The sequence below is a fragment of the Podarcis bocagei genome (genome assembly GCF_964188305.1).
Source record: "Podarcis bocagei genome assembly, chromosome: 2".
In the NCBI taxonomy this organism is placed as follows: Eukaryota; Metazoa; Chordata; class Lepidosauria; order Squamata; family Lacertidae; genus Podarcis; species Podarcis bocagei.
In genome coordinates, this window is record NC_138126.1 from 81769504 (window position 1) to 81788364 (window position 18861).

The 18861-nt window shown below is 49.3% G+C and overlaps 1 protein-coding gene across 8 annotated transcripts in view; it reads left to right on the forward strand.

Moving 5' to 3' along the window:
- Positions 1-18078: 18078 nt before the first annotated feature.
- Positions 18079-18861, forward strand: part of ABLIM3 (actin binding LIM protein family member 3) — a 147047-nt gene continuing 146264 nt past the window's right edge. For 3 of the 8 annotated variants that reach the window (XR_014003840.1, XR_014003841.1, XR_014003842.1), the window contains exon 1: positions 18084-18723. Coding sequence is in view for 1 of the 8 variants with exons in the window: in XM_081178510.1 (XP_081034636.1) it covers positions 18711-18723 (13 nt within the window). In the remaining 7 variants the exon portion in view is untranslated. Of the gene's footprint in view, positions 18724-18861 lie in introns of all 8 variants that reach the window. The other 5 variants (XR_014003838.1, XM_081178510.1, XR_014003839.1 and 2 more) reach the window with 5 other exon arrangements.

An 18861-nucleotide genomic window follows, 5' to 3' on the forward strand; every position in this document is an offset into this window, starting at 1 on the left:
AGTGTTTTGTGTTGTGTAGGCTCCTTTGACGTAAGTAATGGGCCCCGCCTGCTAGCCTGCTCCCTAAAATATCACAGGTTTGCTCATTTCTATATATAATAATTATTTCACTATTAATATACTTCTTCTTAATTGTATTTCACTATTAATATACTTCTTAATTGTATTTCAGTTCAACAATTCCTTTGATAAAATGCATATTTTGTTACGTGCTGTCAGGGGTTTAGGAGCAGAGGCACGGGCAAGGGAGGAAACAGAGAGCGAAGGGGAGGAGGCAGAAGAAAAGATGAGTGATGACGACGACCCGAGATCTCCTAGTCTTTCCAGTGAATCAGAGGATTCACAGAAAGGAGCACCAGTGGCCAGGGCAAGGGGGGCACCCCAGGAAGATAGAGCCAGAAGGGACTCAGGGGGGAGCAGCTGGAAATCGGGACCAGCGTCACCGCCAGGAAGCAGGGAAGAGGAAGGGAGCCAGGGGGGAAGCGCTGGCAGCTCACCACAGGAGGGAGGGCATGAGTCAGGAGTGGCCACACCTCCATCGGGGAGCGAAGAAACGGTTAAGAGGAAGGTGGAAGGTTGGGCGCGCGCGCCAAGTTCAAATGCAGAGGAAGGCGGCGCAGTAAGCAGCCCCGAAAGGGAACCAGGTCCTAAAGCCCGGCGCAAGGAGGCAGGAGGGTCCGGGTCAGCGTCAGAAGAATCCCGGAAGGAGGAGGCCCCGGGGGGTAGAGGGACCCAGAGGAGGACAGTCAGGCGGAAAAGGTGGAGCAAGGCTAGGATATTAAGCTGGTGCTCACGGGGCGGAGACTCAGACGGAGCTTCGCCGATCTAGCTACTAGACGTAGAGTTTGCGCGCAGCAGCGTGAGAATGGAAACTGTAATTCAATAAAGACTTTTACTTAATGATCGCTGGCTAGCGTGATCCTCTGTGAGCTAGGATCTTCAAGCAGCTCTGACAGTAAGCTCCGTCTCTCCATTGTGGGCATCTACAGCCTCGAGGAGGGGAGAGAAACAGGTGCCTACTAGCGAGCTCACGAACGGCAGACGACATGACGGCTGAGCAGCAGATAGAGGACCTCAGAAAAGCAGTGGCACAACTGAACGCCGAGGTTCTCGCATCCAGGAAGAGAGAGGAGGAGGCAGCTGCCGCCTGCAGGGATCTCCAGGTCAGGTTAGACGTGCTGACAAAGCAGACACCCCGGCAGGAGGGAATTGGGTTGGCGAGACGGACAGGCGGGCTGGTCTCTCACTTCGATGGGAACCTGCAACAGTATCCCAACTTTAGAGCCGACGTACTGTGCGCACTGCAACTGCTGCATAAAGACTTTAGAGATGAACAAGAGAGAGTGGGGTTCATCATGTCCCATCTGCATGGGGATGCGAAAGCATGGCTACGCAATTTATGGAGAGATAAGGATCCGGCGCTCCAGAATGCGGATGCCTTTATTAAAGCGATGGATGGGTGCTTTTTATCAAGTATTGACGTGGATCTTGCACGGAAGGAGGTGCATGGGCTGAGACAAGGGAGGGCCAGCGTCAGGCAGTATCATGCCCGCTTTTTCGCCTTGGTCAGTGCCCTGGAATGGGACAGAGATTCGGCTCCTGTAAGAGACCTCTTTTGGGAGGGGCTGCACAACTCGATTAAAGATGAGATCGCGAGGGGGGAGAGACCCCGAACCACCCAGGAGGTCGTTCAGAGGGCACTGGCAGTGGGGGTGAGGCTGGAAGGACGTCCGTGGAGCAAGGACGAAGGGCGTGGAGGGCGCGAACCAGCCGGGGGCCCCTCCTTCCTTCCCAGAGAAGCAGCGCGGGCGCAATCCACGCCTCCGCCAGGAGGAGGAGCCGAACCTATGGAGGTTGGAGGTGCAAGGGCTCAGTCAGCAACCAGAGCCCTAGCACCGGCAGCAGTGAAAGCGAAGCCTCCTAGAGGGAACAGGAAGTGTTACGTCTGTGAGGAACCAGGGCATATGGCAAAAGAGTGTCCCCAGAGGCCCCACAAGCTCACTGCAGCCTCAGCAATGGTGACTGCAGCAACGCAGCAAGGAGGACCACAGCAGGGAAACGACGCGGTCTGGCTGGAGGAAGAGGCACTGGGGCCCAGCCAGACGTGTTAGTGACGCAGTCCCCAGAGATTTTACAGCCCGTGAACCCCCTCCCGCCCAAACCAGTAGTGAGGCTCACAGCATCTCTCCAGCTGCCCAATGGAATCACCATAGACGTGCCAATCACCATTGACTCAGGCAGCAATGCGGACTTTATAGGGCAGGACTTTGTCGACAGGCACGCTGTGCAGTTGCTGCCGGCCACACTGCCCCTGCAGGTTGTCACGGTGGATGGCAGGGAGCTGCTCGGGGGGCAAGTGGTGACGCAGACGCCACCAATGGTGATGCGACTTGGGAATCACAAAGAAATCATCAGCTTCAACGTCACTCAACTATCTGACACGCCCGTTGTATTGGGCATGAGTTGGCTGGACAAGCACAGCCCAACGATGGCTTGGTACCAGAGGCAGTTGATCTTCGGCTCTTCCTTTTGTGCTGAACACTGCATCGTGCCCAGGCAGGAAGGAGAGGAAGAGGAGTCACAGCTGCTGCTCGGCACGCTGCAAGCGATTCCCCACAAGTACGCTGAATTTTTGGAAGTTTTCTGCGAGAAGGAGGCAGACAGGCTACCCCCTCACAGACCATATGACTGCAAAATTGACCTGCTGCCGGGGGCGGCGCTGCCTAAAGGGAGACTGTATTCCATGTCAGAGGACGAACTGCAAGAACTCAAGGAGTTCATTGATCATAATTTGCAGCGCGGCTTCATCCGGGAGTCCAAGGCAGTGGGGGGCAGTCCCGTATTCTTTGTTAAGAAGCGGGACACGCCCCAAAAGAGACTCGTAGTGGATTACAGAATTTTGAACAGTGTGACTAGGCCATCGGACTTCCCCATGCCCCGAATTGACGACCTCCTCGCAAAGGTACGGAAGGGCAGAGTGTTCACCAAGTTGGACCTGCGGGGGGCGTACAACCTCATTCGCATGCGGGAGGGTGATGAGTGGAAGACAGCCATGTTCACGCCACTGGGGACCTACGAATATAGAGTTATGCCTTTTGGATTGCAAAATGGCTCCCACGTTTTTCAAGCTTTTATGCATCACGTGTTGGCGGGACTTCTCTACAAGACGTGCGTCTGTTTCTTAGATGACATCCTGATCTTTTCGGAGTCGCAGCAGGAGCATGACAAACACGTCAAGGAAGTGCTGAGCAGGCTAAAGCAACATAGGCTCTACGCCAAGCTGGAGAAGTGCCAATTCGACGTGACGGAGGTGGATTTTCTGGGCTACAAGCTGTCTGACAAGGGGCTCGCCATGGACAGCGCCAAGGTTCGAGCGGTGTTGGATTGGAAGAGCCCGCGCAACCGGAAGGAGGTCCAACGGTTTGTCGGCTTTGCGAACTTCTATCGCAAGTTTATCAAGGGCTTCGCGATGCAGACGGCGGCCATCACTGACACGCTTAGCTCCAAGAAAAAGAAGTTCATTTGGACAGAGCAAGCGGAGCAGTCCTTTCAGGCACTCAAGCGTCTCTTCGCGTCGGAAGAGCAGCTGCTTCATGTCAACCCCAGCAAGCCGATGAGGGTGGAGACAGACGCTTCGGACAGAGCCGTGGGGGCGGTCCTGCTGCAGAAAGACCCGCAGGGGGTGTGGCGACCGGGAGCGTTTTACTCCAGGAAGCTCAGCAAGTCCGAGCAGAACTACACCATATGGGACAGGGAGTTGCTGGCCATTCACGCAGCGTTCAAGGCGTGGAGGCACTTTCTGATCGGCGCCAAGCACACGGTGCAGGTTTGCACGGACCACAAGAATCTAGAGCACTGGCGCACGGCACAGTTCCTGAATCAGAGGCAGATACGTTGGGCTGAGTTCTTTGCGAACTTCGACTTCCGAATAGAGTATGTCCCGGGGGACACCAACATCATGGCAGACGCTCTCTCCCGTAAGCCACAGTATCTGGAGGACGCAACACCAGCGGCCGCCATGCACATCTTCGCACCGACAGTGTGGGCGTGCGCCGCGGCGACCGTGGACCTAGAGGCGGTGCGACGAGCGTTGCAGGGGGACTCCTTCGCACGAGCAAAGATGGCAGAGGTGCAAAGGGGCAAGGCAGCGGCCGACGGTTTCCAGCTGAGAGATGGATTGCTCATCCGTAAAGGGGCCATCTACGTGCCGGGAGACGAACTTCGAGCCAAGGTGCTGCAGCAGCTGCACGACGCGCCCACAGCCGGGCACTTTGGCAAGGAGAAGACGGTGGAATTAGTAGCCAGGGATTTCTGGTGGCCTGGAATGAGAGGGGAGGTCGCAGACTACGTGGCGAGGTGTGACACCTGCCAGAGGGCCAAACCGGTGCACAAACCGCCGGCCGGACTGTTGGAACCGCTGCAAACTCCGGTCGAACCTTGGGAAAGGGTGGCCCTGGACTTTGTCACGGATCTGCCCAGCTCAAGGGGCAAGACGGCAGTGCTGGTGGTGGTGGACCTGTTTTCCAAGATGGCCCATTTCATTCCGTGTGCTAAGGTGGCCACGGCGGAGCACACCGCCAAACTGTTCATAGACCACGTGTTCAAGGTTCACGGTCTGCCACGGTCTATTCTGTCCGACCGCGGGCGGCAGTTCATCTCGAATTTCTGGCAGAAGCTGATGGGCTTCCTGAACGTCAAGATCAACCTGGCGTCGGCGAGACACCCGCAGACCAACGGGCAAGCGGAGCGGGTCAATGCCATCATGCAGCAGTACCTGAGATGTTATGCAAATCAACAGCCTGCGACGTGGGTGGATTACCTGCCGCTTGCCGAATTCGCCTACAACAACACGAAGCACGTGTCCACGGGGGTCACGCCGTTCTTCGCCAACAACGGGAGACACCCCAGAACCTTCCCGGGACTGGAAAGAATGGGGGAGGGGGAGCCGCGGACAGCAGATGCGTTCGCGTCGGAGCTGCAGGAAGTCCACGATCAGCTGAGGCGCCACCTGGAGCTGGCCAAGCACGCATACAAGGTACAAGCAGACAAGCACAGAAGGGTTGGAGAAGAGCTCCACGTGGGAGACTGGGTTTGGTTAGCAGCCCATGCAGTGCCGGCCAGGTCGTTGGCCAAGAAGAAACTAGGGCATAAGCAACTGGGGCCCTACCAAGTCGAAGAGCAGGTCAACCCGGTAGCTTTCAGACTGGCACTTCCGGAGGGTTCCAGGATGCATCCAGTATTCCACAGATCGGTGCTCACTCCCTACAAGGCACCGCACAGGTTCCAGGAACCCGGAACGGCGCCGAGTCCGGCCAGAGACAGAACAGGGCACGCGGGAGTGGCACAGAAGGAGCGCATCAACGAAGTCACGGAGATTTTGGACTCCAGATGGGGGGAAGAGGGGGTAGAATACTTTCTCGCCAAGGAGGGCACCCCGGCCAGTGCGAACAGCTGGGTGCCGGGATACGCCTTAGACGAACCTCTGCTCAAAGACGAGTTTCATGCCCTCTTCCCACATAGACCTATGCCAGCAGACTTTTTCGACGACTGGCTTTTCACGCCCACGCTTTCGGCCAGCACGTTCCGGGGGTTCGACTCGGACGAGGAACCGACACGAGACGTCCGTTCCCCGGAGGGGTCACCCTCGGGATCCGCCTCGGAACCCTCGTATTGGTGGGACGATAGGCCAGAGGAGCAGTTCCGCAGAAAGTGGCTGGAATGCTCAGGACGAGCAACGCCGCCAGGAGGAAGTGAGGGAGAGACGGACATGGACATTTTCGGGGACGACCCTGGTTTCGAGCACGGCGGCACAGAGATGGAAGCGGAGGTGACCGTCGTCGACGAGAGCAGGGAGGAAGAACCGGAAGACTTCAGATGGAGGCCCGCCACGGGAAGCGACCGATATCCGACGTTCGTCCCTTTGCAACAGCAGCCCCCAGCTCCAGCACCGGAAGGAGGGGAGGGGGGAATGGGGGGCTTCGAGGGGGGGATGGATGTCAGGGGTTTAGGAGCAGAGGCACGGGCAAGGGAGGAAACAGAGAGCGAAGGGGAGGAGGCAGAAGAAAAGATGAGTGATGACGACGACCCGAGATCTCCTAGTCTTTCCAGTGAATCAGAGGATTCACAGAAAGGAGCACCAGTGGCCAGGGCAAGGGGGGCACCCCAGGAAGATAGAGCCAGAAGGGACTCAGGGGGGAGCAGCTGGAAATCGGGACCAGCGTCACCGCCAGGAAGCAGGGAAGAGGAAGGGAGCCAGGGGGGAAGCGCTGGCAGCTCACCACAGGAGGGAGGGCATGAGTCAGGAGTGGCCACACCTCCATCGGGGAGCGAAGAAACGGTTAAGAGGAAGGTGGAAGGTTGGGCGCGCGCGCCAAGTTCAAATGCAGAGGAAGGCGGCGCAGTAAGCAGCCCCGAAAGGGAACCAGGTCCTAAAGCCCGGCGCAAGGAGGCAGGAGGGTCCGGGTCAGCGTCAGAAGAATCCCGGAAGGAGGAGGCCCCGGGGGGTAGAGGGACCCAGAGGAGGACAGTCAGGCGGAAAAGGTGGAGCAAGGCTAGGATATTAAGCTGGTGCTCACGGGGCGGAGACTCAGACGGAGCTTCGCCGATCTAGCTACTAGACGTAGAGTTTGCGCGCAGCAGCGTGAGAATGGAAACTGTAATTCAATAAAGACTTTTACTTAATGATCGCTGGCTAGCGTGATCCTCTGTGAGCTAGGATCTTCAAGCAGCTCTGACACGTGCAAATGGCTTTAGATACCTATTACAGTAGGTCCATAAATTACCATATAGAATATATTCAACACAAAAAACAGAAACAATTTGTTCTTGACAAAAGACAGCTGGACATATAAAGGGCCCCATTACCTTCAGTAGCTTAGGGCCTCATCAAACCTAAATCCCGCCCTGGCTGTGATGACTCTACCCATGAAAAAGAGGATGTGTCCTAGAAAAAGAGGACATATGGCAATGGACTGGCTCCTGTCCAGACTACCTACTCAGCTATCCCATCAGCAGCTGAAACAGTAGAAAGAGTTTTTCTTCCACTGTAAAGCTGACACTGACTTGCATGCCTAACATTGCACCAGCATTTGTGTGTGTGTGTGTATTTTACAGGAATATTTACAACCTCAGTGCCCATTCAACAAACAGCGAAATTATATGCCACCATTGTGAAAGAGGTTGCAATGCATTTTTAAAAAGTATTTTAAAGTAGAACAAGCAAAGGGAAATGCTGAAGCAACTCCTCACACGGGACACCATTTGACCTAAGATCAACACAGTGGTTAGCGACAAAGATGCTTCAAATCATTTTTTATTAAAATTAGCAAGTTCTACAGATAGCTTGGAGGTGGAAGAGGGGTGGGATTTTGTTTAGTTCAACAGAGCAGGGGGTAAAGGTTAAACACCATTCTTGGTCCTCATCTGAATCCCTTCCGCAAGCTCTGCTTTTAAAAAGACGGAGATGTTGCTTGTGGATTTCTCATATCACTTCGAGTTTTGCTCTGCGTTAATCCTTGAAAGTGGCTGCAGGCCACTGTGTCTCTTAAGGTTCCAGCGCACAGGGATTCTCTTAAAAATGAAAAATGGAAAAACCCTGTTGTGACACTTAGAGGAGCAGACTCTGTTAAGTATCTGCAGTTTGAAACAATAGCATAAGAGTCGTTCTGTGTTAGAGGCAGTATGAGTACTGGTTGCTGGGAACTGCAGATGGGGAGACAGTTGTTGTGCTCATGTTCTGCTTGTGGGACTCTGGTGGCCCTCTGGATACTGGAGGACATGGGCCTTTGGCCTGATCCAGAAATTTATGCCCCCACTGTGGAAGGATGTGTGGATCCAGAATTGGCCTCCACAGTCACTTACGTACCATTCGTTGTTAAAACCGTGTTTATGGAAGACAGTCTTACTCGGCTACAAGTGATTGCCAAAGAAGAAGAGGAAGCAGGCTTGTCTTATGTTCTTATGATAAGACTCAGAAGCACAGCTAAGCATTGGAACAGCTCCATCTATTGGACTAGTGCCTCTACCTGTTAGCTGACACTGTTGTTTTTATAATCAACAAAGTTTAACCCTGAAGACTGACTGCACATTGTCTTAAGTTCCTTGACTAGCTGGAGACTTGATTAGAGGAGACTGAGAGGAGATACAATACAGTGGTACCTCTGGTTAAGAACTTAATTCATTCTGGAGGTCTGTTCTTAACCTGAAACTGTTCTTAACCTGAGGTACCACTTTACCTAATGGGGCCTCCCACTGCTGCTGCACCTCTAGCGCGCAATTTCTGTTCCCATCCTGAGGTAAAGTTCTTAACCTGAGGTACTATTTCTGGGTTAGCGGAGTCTGTAACCTGAAGCGTCTGTAACCCAAGGTACCACTGTAGTCATCTTCAAATATATAAAGGACTGTCACAAGGAGGGTGGAGCAGGCTCGTTCTCTCCTGCTCTGGAAACTTGGACCCGAACCGATGGATTCAAGTTACAAGAAAAGAGATTCTGACTAAACATCAGTAAGAGCTGTTCGACAGTGGAATGGACGCCAATGAGAGGTGGTGGACTCACCTTTCATGGATGTTTTTAAGTAGAGGTTGGATGGCCATCTGTCATGTATGCTCTAGTTGAGATTCGTACATTACAGGGGGTTGGACTAGATGACCCCCGGGGTCCTTTCCAACTGTAAAGTTATATGATTCTAACTATTAATAACTGTAAAAATCAACAACTGGTGATAAAAGATCCTTTGCTAGCCTGAGCTTGGGAGAAAGGGTGGATATAACTATATTAAATAATAATTTGTCACTAAGAGAACATACACAATTCTGAATAACACATGCTCTCCTTTGTTAATAATTCAAACATCTTCCATATTATTTCACTAATGTTCCATGAAAAACTTCACTTTGTCATTTTTAAAAACTCATTACCCTGGCATAATAAGAAAACATATTTGCTGAATAACTGCTAGAATAAAAATGAGGCAAATGCCATCTTTCTAGATTCTATCCTTCCTTTTAGTCAACAGAGGGCAGCAGATACTTGTGCCAAGCATTTGTTTGGTTCCTGCAAACACCTCCAGGACATATGGCTCTCTGTGCCGCAGCATCCTCAGAGATCATAAAAATCATAGCATTTGCGTACTGAGAAGAATAATGGGGGACAGACCCAGGTAAGACACGCTCTGACTTCAGTACATTACAGAACAGGGACTGCCCATAGAACACCATTAATGTTTAAGATGTTAAGAGTTTGAGATTTCTAATAGAGAAAAGAGCACATGCTCGTTGTTAGACTGATGCACAGCTATCAAGAGAGACAGAAAAATCCAAACACCAGAATGAGTCAGTCACGGTGAGCAAGTTATACCACTTGCTGTGAGGATGCTCCTAGTCTACTTATTAACACAGACTATGCTGCTCGAACTTCTCATCTTTTCCTGGCATACCTGGTACATTTTGAGTGGACAAAAAGTGAAATTATGGTTACCAGTGTTAATGCCAATACCTCAGATCCACAAAGTATTTAGAAAGTAAGGCCTTTGGGGGCATATGAAGTCTGACAGAGCAATCCGAAACCCCCTCCCCTTGCACTGGGCTGGGGAGGGGGTTTGGATTGGGTGGAGGTGTCCCTCTGCCTAGCCCAGCATTTTGGGCTAAGCTGGCCTCCCTATGGCTCCCACCAACTGAGACAAGCATCACTCTTCCAGTATGCCACAAATTGTGGGTGGAAGTGCCATTGGTGAGATGCCCATCAGTAGCAGCCAGTGGGAAGACATGAAGTGAGATGTTTCAGAGGTGGACCAGGGGTGCGGGTCAGCCAATCTGGGCCTGATCAATGTGCCAGCTTCAGGCTGGCATAGGAAACATGGAGCAACGTTTATATTGCACTCTTAACTTGAGAACAGGATAGGATAGCCATTACCAGAGGACAAAAACGAAAACAAACCTCCCCAAAACATCTAGGCTTCACAGATTCTTTAGACAAGGCTAAACTCATCCAGGAAGAATGAATATCTTTCGCAACACTGATTTTAAAGACCTAGCTACATTTATTTAACAAAGTAGTTGGGGGGGGGTCTAGTCCATTTCAAAATAAAAGTCTAAAACTGGGTAGTTGGATGGTGCCCTGCCACATCTACACTGCTTGTTCTGAGAAAAAGAGAAGGCAAAAGATTACAAAAGATTAACTAACCATTTCCAGAGGTGTGTGTTGTCAAAGACTAGAAACAATCAAGCTGGATGAAATCACACAAGTCCTCTATACTACATGGTTAAAGGGCAAGCATGGCCCCTTGACCTGGTGCCCTTGAGATATTGTTAGACTCCGGTACCCATCAGCCCCAGATAGTATGGATAATAGAGGGGGCTGATGGGAATTATAGTCTAAAATCTTTGGAGGGTAGCAACTTGAAAAAAAATCGGTGGAATCTACATACATATAAAAAATGTTCTGAAAATGCATTTTTAAAGCGTTTTTTAAAAATGCATTGAATTTTCCATAAGGCTCACAATCACTATCAAGTGTCACATAGCTGAATCCTATCTGGCCAGATTTGTAGGAAGGTTAGAACTCCTCTCTGAATTTATGGGTGGAAAGGTGGGATAAAAATGTAAATATAGAATGATTTATGACATAGCACAGACTGAATGTGGACAAAAACACTGCACATTGTCTTGGTAACCCCCGCCAAACTCTGCAGTAGACTGTCATTAATATAGAATATGGGGTGAAGAAACAAGTCCTAACATTGAGGAACAAAATAAACCCCAAATCGAGCAGGAATGACTTTGATTTTTAGTTTCTCTGCAAAACAACAAGAGGAACATAAGGAGACTAATAGAGCTTGTGATAAAGTCACTCCAGTAATAATAGAGAAAAATTAAATGTTTGCCAAAACTGTGCTGTGACTACATGTCTGTGTTTTCGTAACAGAGACTCTGCAAAATAGCAGGGTAAACAGCCAAAAGTCTCCTGGAAAGATGAAAGACATATGGTGGTTTCACAAAGATTTCCAGAGCTTAAGAGGGGAATAGTTTGGGTGTACGTGGGGTCACCAATGTGGCACATATAGGCACAATACCCCCTGATGCATCCTTTGCCGCTTGGCAAGGCCACCTGCTCCTCTCAATTTTTGACTGGGTGTGTGGAGGGGGAGTTGTGGAGTAGGATGCCTGTCTTTCTCTGTGCTTGGTTGTTTTAGTTGTGTGTAGCTGTGCTGGAGGATATTCTGAGCTTCACCAGTTTTTTATCTGTGCACCGGGGTATTTTGTGGTGCCCATAACAGTTTCTTTCACTTCCAAAGGTGCATAGTCCAAAACTCACTCCTCCAACTCAAGAACCATTCTGCCAAATTGAGCAACAATATCTTCAGAGGCATCCAAATCTATTCAGCTTGGAACAGTTTGGTCTGCCATCTTGTTTCAAATTGACATCCAGCAGTTTCCAAACGTAGATGAAAACAAGCTCTTCCATCTTCAGAACCAGAGTGCCAAGTTTGGCCATGAAAGGTGGCCAATTGCTTAGAGAACAGATGGACAGAAAAACAGAGAACCCACTTTCCACAGTATATATTAGACTGGCAGAAAGCACCCTATGTTACCCAGGAATTGTTAGAAGGCAAAACATACTGACATTTGGAAATTTAATGAAATATATGTGTGTGTGTATTTTCTAAGGCTGTACACAACCCCTCCATCTGATCCAGGTCTGGCCAGGATTTAACCCAGCTGCAGCTCCAAACCATTGTGGGAATCAACCCCAGGGCAGGAGTCAAAGAAGCAGCTGCACGCATGGAACAAGGCCTGCTTCCACAATGGGAGTTTCCCTCTTCTTCTCCTACACACACCCTAAATCTGTTCCGGAGGATTGGGGGGAATCTACCCCTAATGTTGTCAGCATTTAAAACCCCCAAAGTAAAACATACATCTGGAGAAGTAGGAAACACTGTCAGCCCTTGGATTCCCACTCATGATGCACTGACACAGCCTGCTTCTCTGTAGCATCTGCTTTGGAGAGCGCCAGGTCTCCTTCCTCCAGTGGGGTGTGGCCAGTGGCGAAGCTGCATGCTCGGGCACCGGGGGGGGGCAGAGGGCAGGCGGGGGTGTGGCTGGGATGCATCCTTGGGGGGGGGCGGCGCATATTCCGGGGGGGCGTGGCACGTTGCCCACTGTGATGTGCTGTGCGTCCCGGGGGTATGGCGCGCTGCCTGCTGGGGCATGGCACCCAGCACAGTGGGGGTACATGCAGTGCATTTGGGGGGCAGCTGTGATGGTACCTCCCTCCCTGATGGTGCTGGGGGCGGTGCACTCCCCCTACCCCCCCCCCCGTTCCTCTACCAGTGGGTGTGGCAGTTGCAATATCTTCAGAGATGTCCAAATCAGTGTAGTCTTGGCGGGTTCGGTCTGCCATCTTGATTCGAAATGCCATCCAATTGTATCCAAACATAGCCCTATACCCATTCCTCCATCTCAGGAAATGTCACAGCAAACTGGGCCATGGTATCCTCAAAGGCATTTCGAAGCCCAGCAGAGATTTGGTTCTCATATCGTTTCTGAAAGTGCAAATCAGGTTGGTTTGCCTTTAAATACGAACTGAATTTAAATTCTCCCTCATTCCTACTGTCTCAAATTCTGTGTAAACGTACCTGGGCAATCCCACTGACATACCCTCCAACATTTCTCCAAAGGAAATAGGGACGTCCTATTCCATAAAATAATGTTACTATTTACACCCCACCCATTTGACTCGGTTGTCCCAGCCACTCTGGGCAGCTTCCAATATATATAAAAACACAATAAAACATTTTAAACCTCTTCCCTATACAGGTACAGGGCTGGCTTCAGATAGCCCGGGGATTGGATAACTCCATACCCTCCAATATTTATCCGATGAAAATAGGGATGTCCTATGATACCCTCCAATATTTCCCTGAAGAAAATAGGGACATCCTAAGGAAATGTGGGGCATTCCAGGATCAAATCAGAAACCGGGACAGCTTCTGTTAATCCAGGACTGTCCCTGGAAAACAGGGACACTTGGAGGGTCTGCATTGAACACAGTGATATTTACTTCTGAGTAAGCATGCACAGGATCCGGCTATGAGTCCCTTGAAGCATTTTGACTCTTGGGTTTCCAGACTTCCTCTCAGTGGGGTGTTACTCCCTTTGGTCAAACAGATTGCTTGTGACAAAATATTAGTGTTGCTTTATTAGCATCTCTCTCATTAAGACTTCTTTCCATTGTTCACTTTGCTGACAAGCTGCCTAGAATTCCCAGTTCTTCCTGTTAGAAATATGAAAACTATGTTCTCTTGAAAACAATGCTGCTCTAATAACATATTTTATGGACTGTGCAATGCAGCTTGCTTATAACTAGCTATTGAAAGCCATGACAGTTTCTCTCTAAACTGAGCTCATGCATTGCTTATACTAGTTCCAAAAGAACGCAGTTGTTACTGACTGTCTGGCTTAATTTTATGCACAAAGTATGTGTGCAGCAACAAAATCTGTGTCTCCTTACTGAGAGTCTGCTCACAAATAAGCGATTGTTTCATGATAATTTCAGACTCGGCTGCCTGGAAAAGATCTGTTTTCTAGGGATGAGTTTAGTAATCTCAGCTGCCCAAGAACAGGGTCCAACCACCAGCAAATTATGTGAAGGAGGCTGCAATAGGAAAATTAGATCCATACTGGATGAAGCATGGAACATTCTGCCCATTTTTGCTGAAGAGACCAATTGTCACACCTGTCAGTTTGAGCTTGCAAATTCCATTGATTTTTACTGTTTTTCTCTTCGGCACTCTATTTTCTGATAATGTTTTGAAATCGCATATAATGAAGTAGTCAGCAAATGGCCAAATGCATGCATTTTTTAAATGCAAAAATTGTCATACTTAAGTCTGAAACAAATATATGACAAAGCTCCAAAGACCTTCTCCAGATCTTTCAGGCCCACGTTCTTATAGTAGGTGGGGAACTTCTGGCCCTCTGGATGATCCTGGGTTATGACTCCCATCATCCTTGACCATTGGGCATGTTGGCTGGGGCTGGTGGGAATTGGAGTCCAGCAACATCTAGAGAACCACAGGTTCCCCACTCCTGCAGTATAAAGGTGCATGGTTTGTTTACTTGCCTACATGTATGTGAATAGTACACATCAATGTGCATGATGCTTTGTGGAGTGAGGTAAACAAAATGAGTTTATAATCTGATTTTTGACAGAGGGTGAGATAACAGAGGGAGAGGAAGAGAGGAAGATAGAGGGGGAAATATGCACAGATGCCATCACATATAGGCTTAGTTGAAACAAGGACAAACAGGTTAAGCCACAGGATTTCTAGAAAAGGTGGGATTAAAGGAAGCCCAAGACATGACAAGAAGTGTTCCATTGGAGAGTTCAAAGCATAAATGCTTCAAAGCAGGATGGGCAAAGTTTTGTAAGAGGAAACAGAAGCCCTTGTGGCTGCTATCAGGGTTGGTGGAGTGAAGGTGCAGAGACTGGGCTCTCAGGATATGAAGGCAGAGAGACAAGCAAAGGTCGTGTCCAAGGAAAGTAAGGACCAGGTTCCTGCACTGGACACAGGAGCAGATAGGAAGCCAGTGCTGGGGTTTAAGGGCAAGCATCTCCCAGTCTGAGTAATGAGAGAAGTGGCTGATTTTGGCAGAAGAGTCCTAGATACCAGTGAGAAGACAGAGTCAAGAGTAGAGTGACCATGTGAAAAAGAGCACAGGGCCCCTACACCTTTCACAGTTGTGTGGAAGGGGGAGTTTCAGCAGGTGTAGGTTGTCATGTAATTGACAGCTGCACTTGCGGAAATTTCATCTTCTACCCTAGGTAAGAGACCTCTGTGGCCATTATCTGGCCAATTCCCTTTGCACATTTTTCAGACTGTAAGCAGAGAAATGCGACATCAGATGGAGCCCTCCCTCGCCATTCATTGAAACAAAGAAGCTACTGTTTGCAGTTACAAAGCAGCGGCCCCATCCCGAAACCTTTCTTCTAGGTCAGTCTGCAATAATAACTCAACAGCAAAGTGTAAACGGGAGAACACTTACCCTGTGAACAGTTGGAGGCTGTCTTAGTCATTCCTTGATGCAGAACACTATGTTTCTTCTTATATTTTATCTCCATGCTGAATAATTCTCTTAAATTACATGTGCTATTCATCTAACAGTAAAAGTAACAAAGAGCGACACCTTAAAGACTTATCAGATTTATTATGGCATAATTTTTCATGGACCAGAGTCCTTATCTGATGACAGTGAAGATGAAGTGGACTCTGATGCACAAGAGCTTCTTCCATAACAAATCTTCTTAGTCTTTAAAGTGACACTCTTTGTTGTTTCTTCAGCTCCTCCTGGAAATTGTGCTGCTGTTGTTTCCATAAAAACTTAAGAACGGCCCTGCTGAATCTGACTGAGGGCACATCTAGGCCAGCCTTTCCCAACCTGATTCCTTCAAGATGTTTCAAACTACAACTTTGGATACCTAGATCATATTGCCCTTACTCATGTTGAAGGTGGTCTACTACCTGCTTCTCCAATCAAATTTTCCTCAAAAACCATTCCCGTATCAAGAAGCAATCATCTAATCATTTAGTTCCCATGGCAACACACCACCTGAAGTTTACCTAAGAAAAGGACCTGCCTGCCCAGCAGATTTACCAGCCTGCCATCAAGTTCTATAATTTCAGCAGTATACTGCCATTGATACAGGTTTGTGCTTGTGTGGATGATGGGTTGTGTTGGCAAAGGGATCAGAATGAATGTTCATTACATAGCCAGTGCCGTCTAAGCACCCTGCAAATAAACAAATAAATTCAAGAACAATGCTCAATTAATTGGTCATCTGGAAGCGCCACCTGTGTTGGGGATGGAGTGAAAAACTCAGTTGTGCTCTGGTCTGCACACTTGAGTAATGCACAGGCCATAGCTGTCAACCTTCCCTTTTTTCTGCGGGAAATTTCCTTATTCCAGCGCTGTTTCCCGCTGCTTCCTGCTGCTATCCCAGATTGTTAGATATCCCTTAGACTGTCCCTGGGACAGGTGAGGCTGCTGATCCCTTATTTTCAAATCTGAAAGCTGACAGCTACGGCACAGGCCTCTAGACCATTGGCAATGCAGCTTTCCAACTTTCTTGCTTTCAGATCAGCTTCTTTTGCCTCTGTAGTAGAGGCCGTGTACAACATTCCATGTCCTGGCTCCTCTGATACAGTGCTTAAACTCCCCTTTCCAGCCTCTTAGGCAATCAGAACCCAAGACTGTGCAGCGTTCCTGATCACTGGGATAATTTTCATTGTGCAGGAAAAGCACTGTTGCACTCAGGTCCTGCTTTCAGACTGACCGTAGGCATCTGGTTGGCTACTGTGAGAACAAGATGCTGGCACTGGGCTGATCCAGCAGACACTTCCAATATTCTTATGTTAACCTACCGGGGTTCTCGAAAGCTGCTCTTCTAGCCTGCTAGCAAGATGCATTAACAATCTATCTTGCAACCCATATCAAAGTGCAAAAAGTTAAAAACGAGAAATAGTACAAGTGCAAATTCTGTTGGGGAAAGTCTTAGTGAGCTTAGGAACATAAGAAGTTGCCTTATACTGAGTCCACACAGAAAGCACCCACATTCCCTTGAATTTTTTTCCCCAGATGGGAAGAGAACACTGTGAAATATGGTCACTGAATATTACTGTTAATCTTGGCTTCATTATGCTCTGCAGTTGCTACCTTGTTTGCCTCATCACAGGCTTAATCTAGGCGTGGGGGTGGGGAGTTGTCAGAGCACATGTTTATTCTTTGTTAGTAGGTTTCTGTTGATTATAAGGTGTGTGTTTGTTTTTTTAAAAAGCAAGTAGAACAACTGCTCTTGAAATACACTATTATCACAATTTAATCTTGAGTACATCTAAGAGCAAGCCTTTGAACCTTGCTATGAATTGTTCCCTGGCTATGGTTGTTCCCATTTTACAGACTGGGAGCAAGGGGCCTATTAACATTAGGTGGGTACCCTCAGAACACTGTTTTATTGACTCCCCTATGAGGAAGCGTTACAGCATCTGGTGCCTTTTAGTTTAGAAAAATAGCAAGCGGAAGCAGGCATGACAGAAATACATAAAATTATTCTTGGTGCGGAGAAAGCAGATAAGGAAATATTTTTTTCTCCCTCTGTCTCATCACACTAGAATCCAAGGCCACCCAATGAAGCTGCATGTTGGAAGACTCAGGACAGATAAAAGAAAGTGCTTCTTAACACAGTGCGTGATTAACCTATGGAACTCACTGCCACAGGAGGCAGAGATGGACACCAGCTTGGATGACTTTAAAAGAAAATTAGGACAATTGCATGGAGGATCAGTGTATCAATGGCTACTAGACAGTTTGGCTATGTTCTACCTCTACTCTCTTCTTATGCTCTTAGACACCCAAGACAAACATTATTTCAACAAGCCTATCCTAACACATACTTCAGTTATGCATGCTTGTTTTCAACATTTGCTGATTTTTATTTGCATATTATAATTGTTACACACTGTTTTGTGTACACAACTTAGAGGTGTCTTTTAAATTTGTTAAGTTGATTATACATCCCGCCCCCAGCAAATACATACCAATAAATAAACAGACACCCCCATGTTCAAGACTATCCGCAGAAACCGCCATGGCTATTTTTCACAGGGCATTAACAAATAATTACACACACACACACACACACACACACACACACACACACACACACACACCTTCTCCCTGCCGCTTGCACACTGGATGCATCGCCTGCCACCCGCGCAGTCCCATTTCCACCAGCAGGTGGCAGAAGGCAGCATCCCGTTTTCTCCCGGCAGTGAAACAAACCCAGCCCAATGGTGCTATTCCACCACCCCCCCGCCGCCGCCGCTTCCCTCCTTCTCTCCCCCCACTCCCGTTTTCGCCTTTCATCCCAATTTGCAGCCGGCGCTGTCTTCGCGAAAACTCCTCCCGCTGCACCTGAAAGAGGCTCCTATTGACAAACTTGGCTGGAACGAGGTGAGCGCTGGGCGGGGCTCTTCGCGGGGAGATTCGAGGCTCATTCAGCTCTACTGAAACGGGGGGGGGGGAGACTGAGGAAGAGGCTCAGCTCGCTCGTTTGATAAGCAAGCTGCGTGCATCTAGACGCGCCCCCCCCCCGCCCTCCACTCCCCGTCCTTCCCGGATCCACACCCCCCTGGAGCCGTAGGAAGAGCTGGAGCTGGCATCGGGCTGCGCGCTGCCTGACAGCCCCAGCGCCAGAAGGCGAGCCTGGCGCGGGAGACGCCGCGTCCACACGAAGGGTGGATCGGTGGGGGGAAGACCGGCTGGGGGGCAGAGCGAGGGCGGGAAGGCACCTGGTCCGGGCTGATTCTTAGGCTGCTGCTTTTATCCTCTCTCTCGCTCCCTTTTTTTAACCCCACCCCTGACCTTATTATCTGCCCGTCCAAGATTAAGCGCAAAGACAGAAGCCCAGAGAGAGAGAGAGAGAATAGCCCGGGCGATCAAGGAGACACCTGCGGATGGACAGGAATCAAACGGAAATAATACGTATATTTCTCTAGGGAAGGTTTTTTTTTCTCCTTTAGGATTCCCCCCCCCCTTTCTATAAAAAAGACTCGCTTCCACGAAAAGGAGGAGGGGGCAGCGGAAGGCACCGGAGAGAATTTAAAGGACAGTTTTCCCTCCCTTTGTTGAATGAGAAGAACGGGGCCGGATCATCATGAGCACCAGCAGTAAGTACCAGACTCCTTTGCTTTGCTGGGGGTGGAACCGCGGTTTCTTTTTGCATTGGGACCAGAATGTCAGAGGCAGCAAGAAGAACGTGGCAGCTGATCGGCTTAAGGTCTCTTTTCCTCCTTTGGTTCTCTCTT